This window comes from Myotis lucifugus, unplaced genomic scaffold, assembly GCF_000147115.1.
Source record: "Myotis lucifugus unplaced genomic scaffold, Myoluc2.0 scaffold_22, whole genome shotgun sequence".
Classification (NCBI taxonomy): Eukaryota; Metazoa; Chordata; class Mammalia; order Chiroptera; family Vespertilionidae; genus Myotis; species Myotis lucifugus.
In genome coordinates this window covers 121,756-147,084 of record NW_005871070.1, presented here as the reverse complement: position 1 = coordinate 147,084, position 25,329 = coordinate 121,756, and the positions used below count along the sequence as shown (strand labels likewise).

Here is a 25,329-nt window from a genome sequence, read left to right as displayed (position 1 = left end):
CCTTAGCAAAAATGTTACAAAGCCAACGAGGCAATGGGCACCCTTTACTTCTACTTCCTCATCTTTTCGGCGGGTCCACTCCGCTCCGCTCTACCCACCCGCAAACATGTTCCCGCAAGACTAGCCGGCATTCGCCTCCGTGAACACAAGCGCGCTCCCAGGCCTCGGGCCCTTCGGGAAGCTCTCCCCCGCTCCTCCTCGCCCGCCGCGGAAACACCCGTTTTTCTAAGCCTTCCCGCCTCCCTCTCAACTCACCTTCCCATGGCTGTACTGCACTACCGTGTACTTGCTTTATCCTCTTTGGACTGCCGGCGCCACGGGGCGTAAGTAATGAGTGTTTGGAGCCCCGTACACGGCACATACTCAACATTTATTATTGTGACTTTTAAAAATGAACAAATAAGAGAAGTCCAAACGGGATGCACCTGGCAAGCGTTTTAAAGGTTACTTTAAAGAAAGAAAACACTGCTCCCTTAACGAAAGTAAAGGGCATCTCAGACGTGCCCCGCCACTGCTCACCCCCGGACCTCCCGGTCGCGCCCTCCCGCGGCCGCCGCCGCCCCCGCTGCCCTCACCCGAGCGCCGGCGGGCTCCGCGCTCTCGCTCCCGGAGCTCTCACCTCTACCACAGACGCGCGTGGCGTGACGTCTCCCCCGCCGCCCGAGAGCCACTCACACGCCCAGGCCGGGCTTCTCACCCGGTCCGCGCCCCTTCCCTTTCTACAGCCAGGCCCGCCAAAATTCCAACTAGACGCCACCCGGTCTCTGACGTTAGACGCACGCCGGCTAGAGGTGAGCTGATTGGCTGCGTCAGAGCCCTTGGAGGAAACGACTGGGGAGGAGAATGGGGAAACGATTTGTACGTAAGCAGCCTGATTGGTTCACGTGACCGGCTTCCTCTTTGTTAGGGGCAAGGGAACTTCCGGTCGGTAAAGTCCTGGACACCTTTAGGCAAAATAAAGTGTTTTGGTGTCCTCCAGCGCCACGAAGTGTAAGTATTCTCAGATGGTGTTTTTACATGAGGTCAAAACTCAGTTCCTAACCCTCTCCGGGCCTATGTCATCCAATCCGGAGCCTCATTTTTTCTTTCTATTGCCTCAGGTATAGAAAGTGTTGAACAAAGACGTGATCCATATTCTAGGAATTTACAGTCTAATTTGGTAGATAAGATGTATGCGTAATTAACATAAGGCGACTACTAATGAGTACCAATCTTGTGGAAGAGGAGGCAACAAAGGAGACGAGCGAGAAACATTAAAATAAGTAGGTAAAACGAATTATGTGGATGATGAACTCCAGGTCAAGTTTATTTTTATTTTTATAAAAAGACCGTGTTTAAGCGGGTGAGGGAGGAGCAGTTAGATGTATAGAGAAAAGAGTGGCTACGCGCTTAGACTCTAGTTAATTAAGACTGTTAGATTTTTAACTGCCACATACTAACTGTGCAACCTTGGGTAAATTACTTAACCTTTCAGAGCCTCAACTTACTCATCTGCAAAGTGGATAGTAATAACTATTTTATAGGGCATTGTGAGGATTGAAAAAACCTTGAAAATACACATACAATATTCTTACTACTTTCTTTGTTTTGTTTTTTTTGTTAATCCTCACCTGAGGATATTTTTTTCCATTGCTTTTTAGAGAGTGGAAGGATGGGAGGAGGGAGGGAGAGAGAAAGGAGAGAGAGAGGGAGGGAGGGAGGAAGGGAGGGAGGAGAGAGAGAGAGATTGGTTGCCTCCCACAGGCACCCCAACTGGGGCAGGGATGGGGCTTGCAACCCAGTTACCGTGCCCTTGACCAGGAATCAAACCTGCGACCCTGCAGTGCCTGGGATCAGGCACTATCCACTTCGCAACAGTGGCTAGGGCATTACTACTTTATAGGCTTTGCTGAGGGAGATTGAGCTACAAAGACAGGTACTCAGGAACTGAATGTACCAGAAACTGAAAGCAGAGCACATTAGAAAATTGCCATAGTCCCCGGCTATAAGAGTTGAAGGGAAGGGACAAATAGGAAACATTATGAAGGAAAACCTGTCTGCTTTAGTAACTGATCAAAGGAAAGTTACTTTTGGAAGGAAAAGGAGAGGACAGTGGCCATGTTGGCAATACCCAGGAGAAACGGGCAGAATTGTAGAAATGGACTAGAAGTCTAAAGGAATCTATCATCTCTTCCCCTTGTTTTGGACAGGGGAAGAGATGATAAATTCAGGCGGTGGGGATGCTCTGGAGATTTCAGCAAGTGCCTTTAGATTTGTGATTGAAGCCAGAGGGACATATCAGGGCTTCAAGTATAGGGTTTGGGATGGTTTAGTGAATACAGTTGAGTTCTCTTAAGTAGAGATTGTGAAGCAGAATATCTGAGAATGTTTACCGAGTTAATGTACCAGATACTTAAATCAATTCTTCCATCCTTAGGCCCAGCAGGAGGCAATGCTATTCAAAATCAGAAAATCAGACCTTCTACTGGGAGAAATAGCCACTTTTCACAGCCCCCACCCCCCACCTCCCTGTAGAAATCTGTTTACATTTGCCTTTACATCTGCCAAGCTGTATGGTGGAGGACTCTCTAGAGCAGTGGTTCTCAACCTTGGCTGCCCATTAGAATCACCTGGGAATCTTTTTAAAATCCTGATTTCTAGGCCTCATCCTCCGGAAATTCTGTTTCTTTGTTACTAATGTTATGGCCTCACCCCATAACAAAGAAACAATGGGCAGCCAAGGTTGAGAACCACTGCTCTAGAGCCTCATCCCAAACTTGAATTTGTCCAACAAACTGGACAAAGACCCTGTACTGAGAAAAATGTTATCCTTGATCAGAGGCAACCCTCTACTTAGAGATGAATGGCCCTACTAAGAAAGGGGAAAACCCAAGCTACTTAATTTTCATAACAGAATATTGTCTTTGCTGCTCAAATAAATGTCTATTGATTTTCAACCAATCTAGAGGTTACTTTAAACAGCAGAGTATGATATTTTACAAAGGGAAACCAATAAAAAACGCTATCATTGGTGGTTTCAATGAGCTCATTAGAATGTTCAACTCATTGGTTGTGCTGGGTTAATGACTACAATATATATTTTATATATGTGAAATATCCAAGATTATAGCTCCATATACTTAAAGGACAAAATTGCTACACAAATCTCTCAGCTCACTGAGAGCTTCTGAATTAATATTTTGTTTTATACTTCACATCTTTGCAATTACTTAGCTAGAAAAAAATAATTACTCAGCAATGACCAAATTTTCATAGCAAGAGTATGTAATGTAATTTCAATAACTTTTAAATGACATACTGTGTAAGTCAAAGGATGCCAAAGAGTGTTAAATTATTTCTACTTTTTATTTGCCTTTCATAGCAAAGCAGTTTGGGTACCTTTTATTGCTCCATTAAAATATTTGAATATCAGCCCTAACTGGTTTGGCTCTGTGGATAGAGCGTCGGCCTGCGGACTGAAGAATCCCAGGTTCGATTCCAGTCAAGGGCATGTACCTTGGTTGCGGGCACATCTCCAGTGGGGGGTGTGCAGGAGGCAGCTGATCAATGTTTCTCTCTCATCAATGTTTCTAACTCTCTATCCCTCTCCCTTCCTCTCTGTAAAAAATCAATAAAATATATTTAAAAAAAATATTTGAATATCAGTTCATGTACTTGATTTCTGATGATGGCAAAATAAATTTGACATTTCATTAAAGGCAATTCCAAGTTAGCCCTTTTATTATAGGTCAGATGGAAGTGTTAGCCAGTCTTCACAAGAATCTTGATTTTATGATGCACACAATACATTTTATCTGTGTTTGTATTAAATAATCATAGTTCAAAGTTATTTTTTAGAAAATAATACTTTATTTTTTTTAGAACAATGAAAGGATTACAGAAAAATTGAGTGGAAAGAACAGAGTTCTCATATAGCCCCTTCACATAATTTTCCATTATTAACATCTTGCATTAGTATGGGACATTTATTACAATTGTACATTATTACAATATTGATACATTATTATTAATCTAAGTTCATAGTTTACATTAGGGTGCTCTCTTTATGTTATACATTCATGCAGAATCGTTTAACTGCCCTAAAACTCCTTTGTCCTCTTACCTATTCACCCCTCCTTCCCAACCCCCAACTCTTGAAAACCACTAATCCTTTTACTGTCTCTATAGTTTTGCCTTTTCCAGAATGTTATATAGTTGGAATCATACAGTATGTAACCTTTTCAGATTGGCTTCTTTCACTTAGCAATATGCATTTAAGGTTCCTCCTTAAACTATGTCTTTCCATGGTTTCATAGCTCATTTCTTTTTAGCACTGAATAATATTCCATTGTCTGGATGTATCACAGTTTGTTTATCTTTTACCTATTGAAAGGCATCTTGGTTGCTTTCAAGTTTTGGCAATTATGAGTAAAGTTATTATAAACATTCATGTGCAGGTTCTGTGTGGAAATAAGTTTTCAATTCAATTGGGTAAATGCCAAGGATTGCATGCCTGGTTTCCTAAGAAATTGCCAAGCTGTCTTCCAAAGTACTATTTTGCATTTCCACCAACAATAAGTGTGAGTTCCTGTTGTTCCATATCCTTGCCAGCATGTGGTGTTGTTGTTGTTTTGGATTTTAGCCATTTAATAAGTGTGTGGTAGCATCTCGTTTTAATTTGCAATTCCCTAATGACATATACTATTGAGCATCTTTTCATATGCTTATTAGCCTTCTGTATATTTTCTTTGGTGAGGTACCTATTTTTCCCATTTAAAAAATTGGGTTGTTTTATTACTGTTGAGTCTTGAGAGTTCTTTATATTTTGGATACTAGTCCATCAGATATCTGTTTTATAAAGATCTATTCCCAGTCTGTGGCTTGAGTTAGTTTTTGTAGAAGGTTTAAGGTCTGTGTATAGATTCAGGTTTTTTTTTTTTCTTTTGCACATGTATGTCCAGTTGTGCCAGCACCATTTGTTAAAAATACTATCCTTTCTCCATAAAATTGCTTTTTCTCCGCTGTCAAAGACCCGTGAACTCTCTGGGTCTATTTCTGGGCTTGCTATTCTGTTCCTTTGATATATTTGTCTATTCTTTCACCAGCACCATGCTATCTTGATTATTATAGCTTTATAGTATTTCTTGAACTCTGGTAGTAGCCTCCAATTTTATTCTCCTGCAATACTGTGTTGGCCATTCTGAAGGTCTTCTGCCTCTGTATAAATTTTATAATCAGTTTGTTGATATCTACAAAATAACTTATTGAGATTTTGATTGTGATCATGTGGAATCTATAGATCAGGGTGGGTAGAATTGACATCTCAATACTGAGTCTCTCTTTACGTGAATGTGGAATATCTTTCCACTTACTTAGTTCTTTGAGTTCTTTCATCAGATCTTGTACATATTTTATTCTATTTATACCTATTTCACGTTTTGGTGCTCATATAAAAGTTACTGTGCTTTTTAATTTCAAGTTCCAATTATTCACTGCTGGTGATATTAGTAATTTGTGTCTTAAAATTTTAGTTAACCTGGCTAGAGCTTTGCCAATTTTATAGATAAATTTCAAAGAATCAGTTTTTGGTTTTACTGATTTTTCTCTATTGATTTCCTGGTTTCAATTTAACTGATTTCCGCCCTAATTTTTATTATTTATTTTCTTCTGCTGTTTGGGGGGGTTAATTTACATTCTTTTTTTAGTTACTTAAAGTGGAAGCTTAGATTATTGATTTTAGATCTTTCTTCTTTTCTATATAGGCATTCAATGCTATAGGTTTCCTGCTAAGCATTGCTTTTGCTTCATTCCCGAAATATTGATGTTATATTTTCATTTTATTTGTTAAAATTTCTCTTGAGACTTTCTCAACCCATGTACTACATACAAGTGTGTTATTTAATCTCCAGGTGTTTGGAGGATTTCTAGGTATCTCAGAGTTGTGACCAACTTAATATTTTTACTTGAACAAAGTAAAAGAATATCCCCCAAAACTTAAATGTAAAACCATTTGGTTTGCTTTTCTATTTAAGATAATATAGAAATCTATTTTCTCTGGTATAAAGTAGTAGAGAAAAATTAAACTAGAAGCCTTAAGCAAGAAATTAAAAGTAAAATTTTCATAATTAATTTTAGAAATGTTTTTAAGCAAACATTCTCCCTGGGCTGAAGTGGGAAACTCTTTTAATCTAAATTGCTATTGAATTTGTACAGTGTGTTCTCTTGGCATGAAGGCATAATGAACTATTTTGATTTCATTTCTCTTTGATTTCCTGTTTGATTCCATATGTGTGTGTATATGAGTGTATTAAATCAAGTTTGTCTAGGAGAGATTCTTATGACAAAGCCAAACAGGAGATATTTTCATTTTCTGTTAAATGTTATAGGCTCTAGATACATAGGTTATTGTTTACTTTTATGGCAGGCCCAGTATTAGCTAATAACTGTAGGTTCACAAAATATGGCACATCCCTATGTTTTCACCTCCTTAGCTAGAACACTTTCTAATTCAAACAACACATACTGGTCTCTAGTAAAGGGATTTGCTCATATTTATAGAATTAACAGAACAGATCTGAATCAAGCAATAAGCTTATATGAAGCTGAATCCAGAAAATGCATCCTATGAAATTAGCTAATCACATATGAACAATGTGAAAGAGTCATAAGCAAAATTTTATTTTGCAATAACTTTTTTATGGTTGTGATTATATAGCCTAATCTAGGAAGAGAATGAATAAACAGTGGTTCTTTTTAGAAATGAATAAACTTTCTACTGTACAAGCCCACATACCTGCAGCACAATGAAAGAATAAAGATGACTTATTTGCACTGTGGTTATATCAAATCCAGTGACCCTAATGTATCCACTTCATCTAGGCCAAAATTTTTCCCTTTGTCCTGATGGCCAAGTAAAAGCTTAGAGTGCTCATATGAAAAAAGCCACATTATAACTTTGGTACAACTGTGGCTGCAGTAGAACTACAACATACACATATATACATAACCCAAATAGGTTTGTCTTAAGTGGAGGAAGAAAAATAATAATATAATTTATTTCACAAATACTTCAGAGATCTTTTTCTTGAAGAAATCTGTGACCACTTCATTTTTCCTGCCTATTTAAAAGGTAAAGTTTACCAGTAATACTTCTTCCATATAATTACATTTATTATGTCCCATGATGTCATACCCTCATTAACTGCATGAACAAATAGTTCAATGCTCACCTAAACTGAACATTTAAAGAAATGATTCTATTATCAGAAGAATGGTATGTTAAGAATTCTATTTTGCGATTTTATGGAAATCCACACAAAAATATGTCCTATATGGAACATACTGGTTTTCTTTCTCCTAAAACAAACATAATGAGCCAAAATATTTGAGTGAAAACAAATAACACAAAAGTAGAACTCTTGGAGGAAAGAAATCTGACATTTACCAGCAGTTTGGGGGAGGCGAAATGTCAACACTTAGATGATGCAGTCCATGACATGAATTTGTAATGTATCTATGTCAGGCAGGACTTCTCCACATTTGGGGCAAGAATGAACTTGTCTATTTTGCTGCTGCTGTTGCTGCCAGTTACTACCATCAGCTCCTGAGAATAAGCATTAAGTGAAATATTATTCCATTCCTTCCATGTTACAACCAGTCTTACTTGATGGACTTTAATAACAGATGGTTAATTTTAACATCAGTTAAACATTGTAATCTATACCTAGTAGGAAGTGAATCTAGGTCATTTTTGTTTTTTACTGAAGTAATCTATACACACATAGAAAATCTCCAAAAGTAGTACCTGCTTCCCTATTATTTTAAGATTTAGGCTTTATTCTGGGTTCTAGGTACATGAAAATACATGGTTTTATTTCTAGATACCAGGAAATAGATGCTCTAGTAAAACCTAGAATATTTGAGAGAAGAAAGACATAGATGAGGATATAAGCTAAAGAGGAGAGATGTAGAGAAAATGATGAGAAAGCAGGGAGAGGTGGTATCCTAGAACAGTATGTATCTTCCTAGAAGCAAAGACAATAATTATGTTAATTCAGCAAATACTTTTGAGTACCCTGTGAGATGGAGGAGAGGGACACAGATATGATGGGGGTGTGAGACAAGAAAAGTGACAGCGTGGCATGGGAGGGAAGTGCCATGGCTGTGTCATGCACAAGGTGGTTTAGTGGGAAGGCAGAAAGGCACCTGGCTCAGACTGCTGTGTGCAGACAAGGCCCCCTGATTGAGGCTGACTCTACTTGAGAGGAGGCCTAAGAATGAATAAGGGTTATCCAGGTAAAGTAAGTGAGGAGAAAGAATTGAAGAATTATTTCCCCCAATTTTGGAATGGGACTGAGTCTAAATCAAAGAATGCTTGAAATGAGCATTGACTCTAGGTAGGTCCCACATGAGTAAACTGTGGTCAGTGCTGGAAATGATTTCTGGCTCCCGGGGCATCTCCTTCATCTGACCTTTCTGGACAAATGCAGACCATTTTGGTTTTGTAGCGTCTCCACACAGATCTCCAGAATTTCATTCAAATCCCCAAATGTTTGTTTTTTTGGAAGATGACTGGAGGTAACGTTTAACATGGCTATTTGCTTCTGAGCATATTTGAATTGAAAAACATTTGAGACTATTATAGAAAGTTTGTGTTTAGCAAACTTTAGAAGTACCCTTGAATAGAAATATTGATCACAGGCATGATTTCTAAAGCGGGAGATTTCTTCTCCTGTCCCCTCCCCCCCTTTTATTGAATTTATTGGGATGACACTGGTCAACAAATCATATAGGTTTCAGGTGCACAATTCCACAACACACATCTGCACACTACATGGTGTGTCCACCAGTCCCCTCACCCCCCATACTCTCCTTCACTGCCACTCCCACACCCTGCTCTGGCACCCCCACATTGTTGTCCCTGTAGCAGGGAGCTTTCTAATGGTCTCATTGTTCTACATTAGGGATCAGTAAACTTTTTCTGTAAAGGGCCAGAGAATAAATACAGTGGGGCCTTGACTTACGAGTTTAGCTCGTTAAGGAAATACAGTGGGGCCTTGACTTACGAGTTTAGCTCGTTAAGGAGCTCGTTAACTCAAATTACTCTATCAACTCAATGCAAAAAAATCGGCCAAGAGACAGCTGGTCAAGGCCCCACTGTACAGGGTGGGGCAAAAGTAGGTTTATACTTGTTTGAATGGAAAATAATACAATAATTAAGAAATAATACAAGAATAAATTCTGTTTCACATACTCACAACTATAAACCTACTTTGCCCCACCCTATATTTTAGACTTTGCATGTCATATAATTTCTGTCACAGCTACTCAACTCTGCTGCTATAGCATGAAAGTAGCCAAAGACAATAAGTCAACAAAAGTGCATGACTATGTCCCAATAAAACTTTATTTATTCAAACAGGGCAGATTTGGCCTGTGAACTGCAGTTTGTCAAACCCTGCTCTAGAGAACAACCAGCCAACTCTCAGGGATTGTTGACTTTCATTTAAAGTTCCATTGCATTAAAGTGTGCCTTTTTTTTTTTTTTGTCCTAGCCTAGGTTTAAAGACTCAGACTTGGGATTATGGGTTCCCTCTACCTCCTGGCTCTTCACTATAAAATAAGCTTAGTCAGTTTTCATTATTAACACATTACACTCATTTCAGCCTTTGCCCTTTCCTTCTCATACTGAACTTATCTAAATCCTAGCTTAAAGGACAAGCTTACAGTCACATCTTTTCAAAGCCTATCTCAACTTGTCTGGCCCTTAATGATCATCCTTTCTTCTTATCTTTAGCAGTATTATTTCTATTACTGAAGTCTTATCTTGTATTATGAATTCATATTTGTATGTGCACATCCTATCTCTCCCACTAGACCAGTGGTTCTCAACCTTCCTAATGCCGAGACCCTTTAATACAGTTCCTCATTTTGTGGTGACCCCCAACCATAAAATTATTTTCGTTGTTACTTCATAACTGTAATGTTGCTACTGTTATGAATCGTAATGTAAATATCTGATATGCAGGATGTATTTTCATTGTTATAAATTGAACATAATTAAAGCATAGTGATTAATCACAAAAACAATATGTAATTATATATGTGTTTTCTGATGGTCTTAGGCGACCCCTGTGAAAGGGTCGTTTGCCCCCCCCCCCCCCCCCCCCCCAACAAAAGGTGTCTTGACCCACAGGTTGAGAACCGTTGCACTGGATCATAAGCCCTCACGGATCTGACCATGATTTATGCCCATTTGTTTCCTTGTTCTCAGCCAGTGACCTAGACCAGATTAGACACTTAGATGGCTGCTGCTGCTGCTATTACTGAGAGGGGCTCCTATTTAAGGCAGCTTTGTTAGAAAATGAAAAAAAAAAATCTTAAGACATCTTATCTCTGGAATATTGTTTTTTATAAAACAAAACTTATTAGGAATAAATTTACACTTTGTGATGATTTTTAGATTATAAATGTAAACCAAAGAGTGTTTGACCAATTCTTGTTTCAATTCTTTTTCATGTAAATACGCATTTGTCTTATATAGTTATAATGAATGGAAATCGTCCCTTAAAAATCCAGGTGCAAGAGATCACCCTTTTGACTAAAGACAAGTGTGTAGGTACTTCTAGATATGAGGTATATTGATGTTCCCAGGATATTTAAAATTAGGTTAGAGAAAATGCATAGCGGTGCTCAAGTGAGTAGATGCAGCTTTCAGAGAACATAGCTTTACCCACTGATGCTAAAAATGCCTGAGGCTCTTATTTATGCCAGTTCACATGCTGCTACCTCTGCCCCGTGAATACTATGTTTACTTGTACCCTGAATTACTACTGCTAATATTTACTTTAGCCTATTTTTTTTCCTGTAAAAGAATTTTGGTGGTGGTGGTAAGGGGAATAGGAAGAGGTGGAAGGTAAAAGGGGTACTCAGAGGCATTTCCCCAAGATTTAACATTTAACTATACATACTAATATTACTTCCTTGCTGCTGATAACATTGTGATCTAGTTCCATTTCAATAGTCAGTTGCTATGTGGAAGGGGCAGACTTGTCCAGCGTTAAAAAAGAATTTAAAGAAATTTCACAGTTTTATGTGAAATTTAGGATGACATCCTAAACCCAGAGTCTTCTTACTGGCATTATATTAACTTTTCTTCTTGTCATGTCAGTCTTTGACCCTTTGAGTGTTATTGTTTTTTTCATATCTAGAATCAAGGACACACTTCCCTTTTTAGTACTAAGACCGTGATTTATTTCAAATTACAGAATATTATTACTAGTGTATTAAAACCATATAAACATAGCATCTTACTTTTAATTAAGTGTCATGATCAATTTCATTTAGGAAATTAAAATCTTGTTTGTAGTACATAATTAATGACAGTATTTCATGCAGTACCATGTAGTTAGGTTAAGGGACAGATAACCTTGGGTTCCATGAGGCTCATATAGCCTTGGGTTTGATGGTCCACTTCTGCCCCTAATTCACCTTGTGATCCTGAGTAATTTAACCTTGCCTTCTGTAAGGTAGTGATGATATATATATCTGATAGAATTTTGTGAGGATTACATGAAATAATATGAATGAAATGATCAGCACAGGGACCACTCATAGTAAACTCTCAATAAATGGTAACAGATGGTGGGTGAAGATATATGCTCTGAGAGAACTTATTTAAAAGAGACTTAACTGTTTATTTAGAACATATAAATAATTATAATAAACTAGAGGCCCGGTACATAAAAATTCGTGCACTGGCAGGGGGTCCCTCAGCCCATCCTGCCCCCTCCTCACAGTCCAAGAGTCCTCAGGGGATGTCCTATTGACAGCTTAGGCCCACTCCCCACGGGCCTAAGCCGTAGTCTGGCCTCCCTCTTCGGAAGGTGACCAGCCGATCAGGGGAAGGCACCGCCCTTAGCACACACTGCGGCTGCCTGCCCTCGGCTTTCGCAGCCGCTGCGGCTTTGTCAGGAAGGACGTTTGGCTCTCCAGTCTAATTAGCATATTATGCTTTTATTATTATAGATATTATTATAGATAGCAGGTAAGTACTAAAACAGGAATAAAGTACTTTGGAAATTCAGGAGGGAGACGTCACATTCTGTTGGTATCATAAAGCTGGTATTTGAAATGGTTTTTAAAGATGGGATGAGAGAGACTGGAGGAATACAAGGATATGAGGGAAGGGCATCTACATGAAGGATACTCCATAAACAAGTATATGTAGGTATACAAGTTTATGACAAGTTCAAGGAACAAGGAATGATTTAGTTGGCTAATTGCTCTAGGGGAATGCAGTGAGAGAAGGCTTAAAAGTTTGGCTATGCCAGCCCTTAACTGTCAGCATGAAGAGTCTGGTCTGGATTCAATAGGTAATGGATGGAGAGCAGAGTACTATGGAAATAGGCTGATGGGTACTACATTTTTTGATAGCTTGATTTGAAATCCATTATATAGGATGTAGGTGAATTTTTTTTCTAGCATCTTCTTCAAGGATAGTTATTCCCTGGATTCTTGAAAGCTTAAAATCACACATGACTCACCTCTTTGAACAAGGTAGTCCTGTTGGTCAGGGTCATTGGTTCTGGCTCCATGACGGCTCTGCATTTCCATCAAGGACTCCCTGCTGGGATTAAAAGCAATACTCTATGTGATGTTCTAAAATCCTGAAACATGACAACATTAAGCACACATTCAGTAGAAATATGAGAAAAAAAAGAGCTGAACTGTATACAATGCCAAGGTGCATAGAAACCAGAACTTAAGACTAACTTGAGTTGGAAATATTATTGGAAACACTACAGTGCAATTAAACAGAATTAATTAAATCTAAACATATCTACACAATTCAAAAAAATCACAATGTTATGTAAAGCAAGTTGCAAAACAATATTTGTAGTGATCATTTTGTACCTTAAGCATAGAGAAATTAGTATTAATTTATTTTAAGATATTATATAGATGTGTATGTATGTAAAAATATAAAACATGGGGATGCTACCCACAAAATTCCAGGCAGTATGGGGAAAGGGAGAGAGAAATATAATGCAGGCTGGGGAACAACAAGACTTCAATCTCATCTGTAATAAAAATATACTTTTTTCTTTTAATAAAAATATACTTGAAGCAAATAAAAGAAATATGAGTAACTGTCAATTCTGGATGGGATTCATATTGGTGTGTATTTTGATCTCTGTATTTTTATTTTTCTACATATTTCAATTTTTTCTCAAAATGAAAATGTAGAGGACAGAAGTAACTTAGCAGTATTTCTTTTAAGATATATTACAGATTTATTTAAAGTGTTAGGACTATTTCATCTATAACAATGGCAAGATATGACTTTGAAACTCAGTGTCATGTTTTTACAGCTAATCTAAAAGCAAAGACCTTGATCAGGTTTCCACAAAACACTACCGAGTCTTGTAAGTCAAACTAAGCATAGGCACCCAAGTGAAGTGCAGCCAGAGATTCTTATAGCTCAAATTAGGAACCATCTTTGACAGGCCCCATGTTGAAATATGCTCTGTCTTCCCTTCACCTTACCTGCCTCCATCTTCAAAAACATTATTGTCTTTCAGCAAAATTGCCAGCTGCAATGCCAGTTGCTCCTTTTCTTCATGAATCTTCTCTCTTGCTGCTCTTTCAGCATGAAAGTCCGAGCAGTAAACCTCCATCTGTTAGAGGAAGAAAGAGACAGCAGTTACTATCTAGATGAGGTGGATTCTCTGTAGCTCACCTGTTGAGGTGAACAGGCATTGCTGCAACTGTGGTATGTCTATGACAGGTACATGTTCCTGCTAGAAACAAATATAGTGACCAGGACTTTGCAACTACCTTCAAGTAAAAGACACAAGTTGTGTATGTGTGTGCACTTTAAACAATTAGAACTCAGCAATTACATTGATAGAGATGGTTTAAGTACTGTATATAGCATCAATTCAGTAAAATTCTTTGGTCTCTTTTTAAAAAATAATATTCAGGATTAGCTTAATATAGTACTAGTAAATGGTTTATTTACTTTGTCGAGTATATTTATGAAGGCTGGCCTTAAGTTAAATTTAAAATAATAAATAGATGCTATTTATTGAATTCTAAACACATGTGAAGTCCTATGTTGACTATCTTATTTCAGTTTATCAAAAATCCTAGGAATGTAAAATTGCTATGCTCATTTCATATTACAAGTTCAATAGCTCTTAATCTTTGGGAGATTATTTAAGAGGTCAAGCCAGCATTTGAACTCAGATTGAAGCCCATAAAGCATGGACTCTTCCATATACCACATCACTTCCCATAGAGGGAGGCAGCCTCCAAGATGGCGCCAGTGATCCCCACCTGTTGGTATTCATGACCTCATGTATTCCCCTCCCACAATGAATAGGGCTAACCTGTGTAACCACTAGGATACTGCAGAAGTGATGGTGTGTGGCTTCTGCTTCTGCCTTGTTCTCTCCTGGATCACTTGCTCTGGGGGAAGCTAGCTGCCATCATGAAGTGCTCTAGTAGCCATATAGAGAGGCCCACAGGTGAGGAACTGAGGCTTTCCACACACAGCCAGGTGAGTGAAACATCTTGGAAATGGATCTTCCTTCTTGAGTGCAGCCTCATAAGAAACCCTAAGCCAGAATCACCCTGCTAAGCTGCTCCTGGATTCCTGGCCCACAGAAAGTGTGTGAGATAAAAAGTGCTTATTGTTTTAGCTGCTAAGTTTGGAGAGCAATTTGTTATCTAGAAACTGATAAATATTATATCATGATAGCAATTTCTTAAGTTATAAAATTATAAAGTAAAAATGAATTACTTAATAGTGAATTGAGCATTATTCTAATACCAGTTTTTAACTTGCTATATTTAAAATTAGGGGGTTTTTATTTTCAAATTTAGGGGTTCTAGGATATAAATTTTCATCTATTACTTTTAAAAGTAAAATTAATAAAATTTTAAATATTCCATCACAATTGTAGTTCAAAAAGAAAGCATGTAAATAAAGAGATCTTTGAAGGGAGTTCCTGCCATTTGCGAGTAATCCAAAATTTTATGTTATCATTGATGGATCATGGACTTCTTTAAGTCAGACCTAAATTTGAGTTAAGAGTCTTCAATTCAGCCCTGACCGGTTTGGCTCAGCGGATAGAGCGTCGGGCTGCGGACTGAGGGGTCCCAGGTTTGGTTCCGGTCAAGGGCATGTACCTGGGTTGCGGGCATATCCCCAGTGGGGGGCGTGCAGGAGGCAGCTGAATCGATGTTTCTGGCTCTGTATCCCTCTCCCTCTCCCTTCCTCTTTGTAAAAAATCAATAAAATGTATTTTTAAAAAAAAGTCTTCAATTCAGATTTGAGCCACTAAGAACTGGGTCTTTGTTTTGTCCATTCCTATATCCCCAGCTCAAAAAGAGACTTGTTGAGTAAATGAACAAGAATATTCATCAAAACAAAACAAATGTCTGTGTGTAGAATGTGGCAGAAGTACATGACTACAGTATCATGAGGTGCCCAAACAAAGAAAACACTATAAAGGGCTCAGGTTGAGATTCTGTTCCTATAGAAATAAAATTAAAGCCCTAAGTCCATTCAACATTGTTATATTAAAAACTAGACACCCGGTGCACGAAATCTGTGCACGGGTGCGGTCTCTAGGCCTGGCCGGTGATCAAAGTGTGAGCATCTGGCATGGAAGGGCAGGTCCCAGCTGATCTCTGGGCCCTGGGCCGCCAGGCCCCTGTGTGCCCCCCTCTGCCTGAGTCACAGTGCCTGAGTCCCCATGCAGAGATGCGGTGAGCGCAGCCAGACACTATGGGCCCGGGCACAGCATGGGCCTCTGGGCCACCCAGAGGCACTGCACGGAAGCTGGGCGGGCAGCGTGCTCTCTCCCGGCTGGCCTTGAAGACCGGCTCCTGCGTGAACCCATGGGGAGCCCGACCGGCCCATGCGGTCCTGGCAGCTGTGGCCTGGCTTACCCAGAAGAGGCCGTGCGGGGTACGGGCCGGTCTCCTTGCGGGCACCCGGTACCTGAGCACAGGGGCTTCCCTGGCACACAAGCCCTGGCATCCCAGGGGAGGGTAGCAGGGGGAGTGAGAGCGAGCTCAGCAGATACCCCATATTCTCACTGCACCTCTGTCCCCGTCAGCCCCGCCCACAAGTAGCCGGCGAGAGGTCACAGCGCGTCACCGCATCCTGCCATGTTCCGTGCTGCCCCCTGGTGGTCAGTGCATGTCATAGCTAGTGGTCAAACTCCTGGTTGAACTCCCAGTCAAGGGGACAATTTGCATATTAGGCTTTTATTATATAAGATAATGTATTTATCAGGTTGGGAAACATTTCAAAGAATGATGCAAGCATGTGGGGAAACAAGATCACTCATCTACTTTTGGTGAAGGAATAATCTTGGATGTGCATTTCTGAAAAACAACTTGGCAAGATATATCATGCGTAAAAATACTGTAGAACAATAAGTACAGATAGTGTAATCTTGTTTTTTAAAAAAATATTTTTATTTCAGAGAGGAAGGGAGAGGGAGAGAGATAGAAACATCAATGATGAGACTCACTGATTGGCTGCTTCCTGCACACCTCCCATTGGGGTTCGAACCCACAACCCAGGCATGTATGTGCCCTTGACTGGAAACAAACTCGGGACCCCATAGCCTGCAGGCTAATGCTCTGTCCACTGAGCCAAACCGGCTAAGGTGTGTAATCCCATTTTTAATTAAGCAAACAAATAAAAACAGAAGAAATATACACTCCCCAAAATGGAATTTGGGGCAGTTGGATTTCCACTTTCTACTTTATACATTTCTCTATAGCCTAAAAATTATATTTTATAGTGAATAGTATTGTTTATGTAATTCAAAAATAAACGTATTTTATTACCATATAATCCTAAAACGATCTCTGAAATAGATCTCTAGTTACTGAGAAAGAAAAAGTTATTTCCCACTTTTTTTGTGATTTTTAAATCTCAGGCAGGATGTATTCTCACTCACTAACTCTCCTCCAAATACTTCACCGACCAGAAACCAGAATAAAAACAGGCCCAAACAGTCACAAACCAACTGTACACAAATTCTTCCAGACAATAAAAGAAGAAATGTGTCTTAACTTGGTTTTATAAGGCCAGTGGAAACTTGATATCAAAACCTGACAAGTACATTAGCAAAAGGAAAATTCTAGGCCAAGTTTCCTTAAGAATATAGATACAAAAATCCTAATATAAATAGAGAGAGAATAATTCAAGAAATGCAGTTTGCTTAATATTTAAGAAATCAATTTGTCTCACCATTAGTAAATTAAAGGAAAAAGGCCTATAATTACCTAACTATATATAAAGAAAAAACATCTACACTAATAAAATTGTAATATGCTAATTAGACCAGGTTGACCGGCCATCTTCCAGATGTCCGACTTCCTTCCAGACAAAGCCATGGTGGTGGGGGCCAACGCAGAGGCAGTTAGGGGTGATCAGGCCAGCAGGGGAGAGCAGTTAGGGGCGAGATCAGGCTGGCAAGGGAGGGCAGTTGGGGGCAAGATCAGGCCGGCAGGGGAGGGAAGTTAGGGGCAAGATCAGGCCTGTAGGGGAGGGCAGTTGGGGGTGACCAGGCCGGCAGGGGAGGGCAGTTGGGGGCAAGATCAGGCCGGCAGGGGAGGGCAGTTGGGGGTGAACTGGCCTGCAGGGGAGGACATTGGGGGTGACCAGGCCAGCAGGGGAGGGCAGTTGGGGGCATTAGGCAGGCAGGCAGGTGAGTGGTTAGGAGCCAGTGGTCCTGGATTGCGAGAGGGATGTCTGACTGCTGGACATGTCTGACTCCCTGTAGGATTGGGCCTAAACTGGCAGTAGGACATCCCCCGAGGGGTCCTGGATTGGAGAGGGTGCAGGTCGGGCTGAGGGACAACCCCATGGAATGAATTTCGTGCACCAGGCCTCTAGTTTCTTACATAAACTCAAACATCTATTCAAAATAAACATTTTTTGGCAAACAAGGATAGAAGGAAATTTCATAAGTTTGATAAGTGATATCTACAAAAAGCCCATAGCAAACATCACACACTTAATAGTGAAATGTTGAAAGCATAGTCTCAGGTGGGAGTAAGGCAAGACTGTCTGCCATCTCTATAGTTATACTAGAGGCCTGATGCATGAAATTTGTGCAAGGGACTCTGCCCTTGGAGCTGCGGTGGCTTGCCTCGGCCCTCGCAACCCCGGCTTCGTCCAGAAGGTTGTCTGGAAGGACATCCGTAAGGTCGTTTGGCTGTCCAGTCTAATTAGCATATTACACTTTTTTTATTATAGATAACACTAGAGGCCTAGTGCACAAGAGATCGTGCACTGGTAGGGTCCCTAGCGGCTGCCAGCCAGGGGGCCTCCCTTCCCCTGGCTGCCTGCCCCGTTGCTGATTTCCATCATGTTCCATGTCACCCCTTGGTGGTCAGTGCACATCTAACTCTCCGTAGGTTGAACTTCCACTCAAAGGGACAATTTGCATATTAGCCTTTTATTATATAGGATTACTAGAGGCCTGGTGCACGAATTCCTGCATGGGTGGGGTGCAGCTGGCTTGCCCTGACCAGGGCTGATGGGGCTGGGCTGGCAGGGTTGAGGGGCTGTGCACAGTTGACCAGCCGGCTCCACCCCTGATTGGGGTGGGGGGGCCGGCTTGTGGGCGCTTGGCTGGCTGGCTCCCCCCCTGGTTGAACTCCCAGTTGAGGGGACAATTTGCATATTAGCCTTTTATTATATAGGATACTGGGGTCTCAGCCAGTGCAACAAGGTAAGATAAAGAAACAAAAAGTAGAAAGACTGGAAAGGAAAAAAAACACAAACCCTATCATTATTCAGATGATATAATTAGTCTAAAACAATTCAGAAATTTTAGAATTAAAATGTGAGTTGAGCAAGTTTACTGCATACAAAGTCAATATATGAAAATCAATTGTATTTCTATATAACAGCAATCCTTAGAAAATGGAGTTTTTAAAAAGATGCTATTTATAATAGTATCATCAAAATATAAAATATCTAGGAATCCTATATCATAAAAGCATAATATGCAAATAGACCAAATGGCGGAATGACCTGTCGCTATGACACACACTGACCACCAGGGGGCAGATGCTTAATGCAGGAGCTGCCCCTGGTGGTCAGTGCACTCCCGCAGGGGAGCGCTGCTCAGCCAGAAGCTGGGCTCACGGCTGGCAAGCCCAGCTTCTCCCACCTCTCCTGCCTCCACTCCAGGCAGATGGTAAGGAGCAAGGGGTCCTGGACTGTGAGAGGGATGTCTGCCTGCCAGCTTAGGGGGATCGGGCCTAAGCAGGCAGGTGGACATCTCCTGAGGGGTTCCGGACTGTGAAAGAGCACAGGCTGGGCTAAGGAACGCTCCCCCCACCCACCCAGTGCACGAATCTCATGCACTGGGTCCTCTAGAATCCTGATAGATGAGCCAGATTGTTAATAAGCTGTCAAGCCGAATCGAGGCCCGGTGCGTAGATTCATTTACAGGTGAAGAAAGGGAATCCCTCATGCTGACCTGTGCCTTTCTGCAATCTTGCATCCCTTGAGAGATGTTTGACTGCCGATTTAGGCCCGATCCCTACAGAACAGGGGATCGGGCCTAAACCGGCAGTCAGACATCCCCCAAGGGATGTAGCAGTGCGCCAAGTGGCAGGTGCCCAGGGAGGAGCCTGAGCTGAGGCCAGGCACCAGGCCACTCACGCTCATCCCGGCCTGCTGTGCCTGCCACCGCTGCTTGGTAGCACCACCGCAGTGTTGAGAGAGGCTCCCGCCACTACAACTGTGCTCGCCAGCCATGAGCCCGGCTTCTAGCTGATCAGTACTCCCCCTGCGGGAGCGCACTGACAACCGGGGGGCAGCTCCTGTGTTGAGCGTCTGCCCCCTGGTGGTCAGTGCGCATCATAGTCGTCCTGGACATCTGACATAACGGTCACTTAGGCTTTTATATATGTAAATTATTGAGTAGAATTAAAGAAGATATGCCATATTCATGGATTGAAAGAGTCAATGCTGTAAAGATGTCAGTTATCTCCACAATGATTGATATATATTTAATACAATTCCAATCAAAACCCCAGTTGGCTTTTCTGTGTGAGTGGAAAATATCAGTGGTTTCTAAAATTTATATGAAAACGAAAAAGGGAAGGAAGACCTGAAGACTTCTTATATCACTGAGGTAAAGGAAGACTTATTCTACCAGAATTCAAAACTTCTGATGCTTTATAAGAAAGACAGCGCAAGGATATATAAATAGCCCAATGGAACAGTACTGAGTCCAGAAATTGACTCATGGGTACATAGATACAATATGTGACAAAGAAGGCACCAGAGTACTTAAGAAAAGATGCCTTTTTAATAAATAGTGCCATGTCAACAGGATATTCATATAGGAAAAAATGTTCATCTTTATCTGTATCTCCATATAGAAAAGTTAATTCCAGGTGGCTTCTAGATTCTAATGTAAAAGGAAAAACAATAAACTTTTAGAAGACACTATAGAGGAAATCTTCATGGCTTCAAGGTAGTGAAAGTTTTTTAAACAGGCCACAAAAAATATTAATCATAAATGAAAAACTGATAAATTGGACTATAACAACAAATGAACTTTTGTCCATCAAAAGATACCTTGATAAGAGTGAAAAAGCAAATCACAGAGTGAAAAAATATGCAACAAATATGAAGAACTCCTATAAAAATTAAGAAAAAGTCAGCAAATCAGAAGAAAAATGGGCAAAGACCTGATCAGGCACTTCACAAAGGGGATACCTAGATGGCCAGTAAACATTTGAAAAGGTACTCAATCTTATAAGCCAGCGGTCGCCAACCTTTCAGACCTCCGCAGATCACTGGTTGGCAACTGCTGCTCCAAAGGTTTCCTTAAACCAGCGGTCGCCAACCTTTCAGACCTCATTGACCACCAGTAGTCCGCGGACCACCAGTCGGTGACTGCTGTTATAAGCCATCAAGGAAATGCAAAGTAAATGAGACATCATTATATAACCAGCAGAATGCTTAAAAATAAATGTAAAAATATGGATATACAAGCATGAGTACTGATAATACTGTTGATTGGAATGAAAATAGGTACAACCACTGATGAAAACTGTTTGACATCACCTATTAAAGCTCAGTACGCACCTCAAGTGCCCATTAGTAGATGAGTGGACAAAAAAGCTGTGGTACATTTATACCATGGAATACTATGCAGCAGTACAAAAGAAGACTCTCTTACCCTTTGAGACAGCATGGAGGGACCTGGAGAGTATCATGCTAAGTGAAATAAGTCAGTCAGAGAAAGACAAGTATCACATGATCGCACTCATATCTAAGTAACAAAATAAACTGATGAACAGAGTGAATTCAGAGCACCCTGGAAGCATGGAACAGAGTGTGGAATCTCAGAAGGAAGGTGGGGGAGGGTGGGTGGGTGGAAGGTAATCAACCAAAGACCTTGCATGCATGTATGCATATCCCACGGACACAGACAATAAGGCGCTGAAGGCCTGGGATGGGGGTGGGGCTGGAGGGGGTAGTGGGGGGAAAAAGGGGGACATATGTAATGTTTTCAACATGAAAGAATTATTAAATAAAAAATTTTTTTCATTAAAAAAAGAACCACTCAGTAGGTGCACACTCTATGAACCTGCAATTCAACTCCTAGTTATGTAGCCAATAGAAAAAAATGTACAGGTAAACCAAGAGACATGTACAAGAATGTCAGTAACATTAATCACAATTCTGCAAACTGGAAATAATTCAACTATCAACTGTAGAATGGATAACTTCACTGAGCTCTACACTTAAAAGTTCGGTGCACTTTCCACATGTGATATACTTCAATTAAAATTTTTTAAAAAATATTAATGGAAATAATATAAAATACAAAAACATCCTATTTGAGAATATAAGTAGGGTTGGCTTCACTCGGCTTACCTGCGCCCTAAGAACTGTCATGGTTTCCAGGTCCTCCTCCTGCTTGGCGATGGTCTGCTTCATCTCATCCATTTGAAGCTGCTTGGAAGCCAGCGCCTTCTCTGCCAGTTCCAGTTTTTCATTTAGCTGCTGCAGCACCACCTTATCCACTTTTTCTGACTGTAAAAGACAAGTTTATTCTAGAAATGGTTTTCAAACAATTCATTCTATTTTAGTAAAAGATCATCTAACGGTTTATTTTTTTTTAATGATTGGCTCTACGCGGTTTTGTTAATTAGCAATGATAACTTACTTGGAAAGTTATATTCATTTAACTTATGACTTACAAATAATAATTATCTAATTTAAAACAAAAAAGAAGACACTGAAATAAGGGACATTATGATTCATTTCAGTGAGCTGGTAACTTGCTAATATTGCTACTTTTCATTCACATTACTCTTACTTTGTAAAGTCGGTGGAAAGATGAAAAATGTTTACATTAAAAATGTATACCCTAGCCCTAGCCAGTTTGGCTCAGTGGATAGAGCGTCGGCTTGTGGACTGAAGGATCCCGGTTCGATTCTAGTCAAGGACACATGCCCAGGTTGTGGGCTTGATCACCAGTAGGGGGCGTACAGGAGGCATTCAATCAATGATTCTCTCTCATCATCGATGTTTCTATCTCTCCCTCTCCTTTCCTCTCTGAAATCAATAAAAATATATTTTTAAAAATGTAATAGGTCCTAGAGAGGAACAATAACCTATTAAAAAATAAATGAAAACCAAAAAAGTGTATTTATAAGGATACTAGAGGCCCGGTGCACAAAAATTTGTGCACTCTGGGGGGAGAGGGGGTCCCTCAGCCCGGCCTGTGCCTCTCGCAGTCTGGGACCGCTTGGGAGATAATGATCTGCTGGCTTATGCCTGCTCCCGGGTGGCAAAGGGCAGGCCCAATCCCTAGGTGCACCCCTGGTCGGGCTCAGAGCAGGGCCGATTGGGGAGTTGGGGCGCCACCCCCTGTCATGCACAGAGCAGGGCGGATCAGGAGGTTGCGATGCCACCCCTAGTCACGCTCAGGGTAGGGCTAATTGGGGGGTTGGGGCACCGCCCCCTGTCACACTCAAGGCAGGGTCGATAGGGAGGTTGTGGCGCCACCCCCTATCATGCACAGAGCAGGGCCGATCAGGGGGTTGGGGCGCTGCCCCCTGTCATGCACAGAGCAGGGCCCATCACGGGGGTTGGGGCTCTGTATCCTGTCACACACAGAGCAGGGCCCATCAGGGGGGTTGGGGCTCCGTATCCTGTCACGCACAGAGCAGGGCCGATCAGGGGGTTGAGGAGCTCCCCCTTGTCACTCACGGAGCAGAGCGGATAGGGAGGTTGTGGCCCCGCACCCTGTCACACACAGAGCCGCAGGGCGATCAGGGGGTTTGGTCGCTGCCCCCTGTCACGCTGATCCCGGTGCCGGGAGGCCTCGCTGCTCCGCTGATCCCGGTGCTGGGAGGCATATTACCCTTTTACTATCCGGCTGGTTTGCCCTGAAGGGTGTCCTGCATCAAGGTGGGGGTCCCGCTTGGGTGCCTGGCCAGCCTGGGTGAGGGGATGATGGCTGTTTGCATCTGGTCACACCCCCTTTAGGGTGAGGGTCCCCACTGGGGTGCCTGGCCAGCCTGGGTGAGGGGCTGAGGGCCGTTTTCAGGCTGGCGGGTGACTGAAGCTCCCAACCTGTCCTTTTTTCCTTTTTTTAAAATTCTGGGCCAGCTTTAGCTCTGAGGCTCGGCTCCAGCTATGAGACCTCCGCTGCTGAAAGCAGGTTTCTGGCCTTTGTTTACCTTCTGTATTTGAAACAATGTTGTGGTCCTGCTGGCTGAAGCCCGGGGTTTTGTTTAGCTTCTATATTTGTTACAATGTTGCTTAGAGTGCAGGTGAGAGGCTGGCAAGGCAGGTGGGGAAGCTTGGCTTCCTCCATCACTGAAGCAAGCAAGCCTCCTTGTTCGCGTCAGCTGCCTGGCTGCCGGCCGCCATCTTGGTTGGCAGTTAATTTGCATATCTCACTGATTAGCCAGTGGGAAGGGTAGCGGCCATATGGCTAATTACCTTGTTTCTCTTTTATTAGATAGGATAAGCTCAAAGACTCCATCTAAGTCAAAGCTTCCATCATCTTTATTTATTCCAGCTTTACTGAGTTAAAATGGGCAAATAAAATTATAAAATTATAAGATATTTAAAATGTACAATGTGATGATTTGATATATGTATACATTGTGAAAGGACTCCTCCCATTAGGTTATTTAACACATTTGTAACCTCACATACCTATCCATGGTGTTAAAATGATCACATCATGCTGGGCATTATTACTAATTTAAGTTGCAGCCCAGCAAGTCCAGGGTCTTAGGTTCACTGATAGCAGACAAGCTAGCCTTGTAATAGCTCCATTCAGTAGATGTCCTCTCCAACCCCAGCCAGCAATCTCACTATGCACTACTCACAGAGGAGCCCATGCTCTCAGCTCTCCTACAAACCCACCCATTGTGAGAAATGCTAGTTTACTCCCTGACGATAGGACATTAGCACCACTTTGTACAAAAAGCACATTATACAGGCATACCTCATTTTATTGCACTTGGCTTTATTGTGCTTTGCAGATACTGTGTTTATTACAAATTTGCCCTCCACAAGCAAAGAGATTAAGCTTGCTACAGGCTCAGATGATGGTTAGCATTTTTTATCAATAAAGTATTTTTTAAATTAAGGTGTGTAGATTTTTTAGACATAAAGCTATTGTACACTTAATAAACTATAGTGTAGTGAAACATAATTTTTATACACCCTCAGAAACCAAAAAATTCAAGTGACTTGCTTTATTGCAGTGGTCTGGAAATGAACCTGTAATATCTCTGAGGTATGCCTGTACATACATGGAATATCAGAAGTTATAAGCACTTAGACACAAGAAATCCTATCTACACTAATAAAAGAGAAACATGGTAATTAGCGTACGACCACTACCCTTCCCATTGGCTAATCAGCATATCCTTATGCAAATTAACTGTCAGCCAAGATGGCGGCCGGCAGCCATGCACTGAAGCGAACAGGGAGGCTTGCTTGCTCCAGTGATGGCGAACTCCAACGTTCCTCGCCTGACTTGCCGGCCTCTCAGCTGCAACTCTAAGCAACTATGTTGCAAATATAGAAGCTAAACAAAACCCTAGAAACTGGCTTTCAGTCAGCCCAGTCAGCCGGGCTTCAGCCAGCCAGACCGCAACATTGTATCAAATACAGAAGGTAAAGGCCAGAAACCTGCTTTCAGCAGCGAGGCCTCAGAGCTAAAGCTGGCCCAGATAGAAAAAGAAAAAAAAAGAAAAAAGGAGCAGTTGGGAGCTTCAGTCACCCGCCAGCCTGAAAACGGCCCTCAGCCCCTCACC

General features: G+C 41.3%; 2 protein-coding genes across 7 annotated transcripts in view; both read right to left on the bottom strand.

Moving 5' to 3' along the window:
* Positions 1–734, bottom strand: part of MCM10 (minichromosome maintenance 10 replication initiation factor) — a 38,831-nt gene extending 38,097 nt beyond the window's left edge. For 2 of the 5 annotated variants that reach the window (XM_006085805.3, XM_023751488.1), the window contains exon 1: positions 256–349. In XM_006085805.3, coding sequence (XP_006085867.2) covers positions 256–263 — 8 coding nt within the window. In that variant the 5' untranslated portion in view covers positions 264–349. The other 3 variants (XM_014453224.2, XM_014453225.2, XM_023751487.1) reach the window with 3 other exon arrangements.
* Positions 735–3,826: 3,092 nt separating this feature from the next.
* The window catches only part of OPTN (optineurin), a 46,373-nt gene continuing 24,870 nt past the window's right edge, over positions 3,827–25,329 (bottom strand). The window contains exons 10-13 of one of the 2 annotated variants that reach the window (XM_023751489.1): positions 21,920–22,078; positions 13,528–13,658; positions 12,525–12,607; positions 3,827–7,582 (exon numbers count right to left, since the gene is read on the bottom strand). In XM_023751489.1, coding sequence (XP_023607257.1) covers positions 7,455–7,582; positions 12,525–12,607; positions 13,528–13,658; positions 21,920–22,078 — 501 coding nt within the window. In that variant the 3' untranslated portion in view covers positions 3,827–7,454. The remainder of the gene's footprint in view (positions 7,583–12,524; positions 12,608–13,527; positions 13,659–21,919; positions 22,079–25,329) is intronic. The other variant, XM_023751490.1, reaches the window with a different exon arrangement.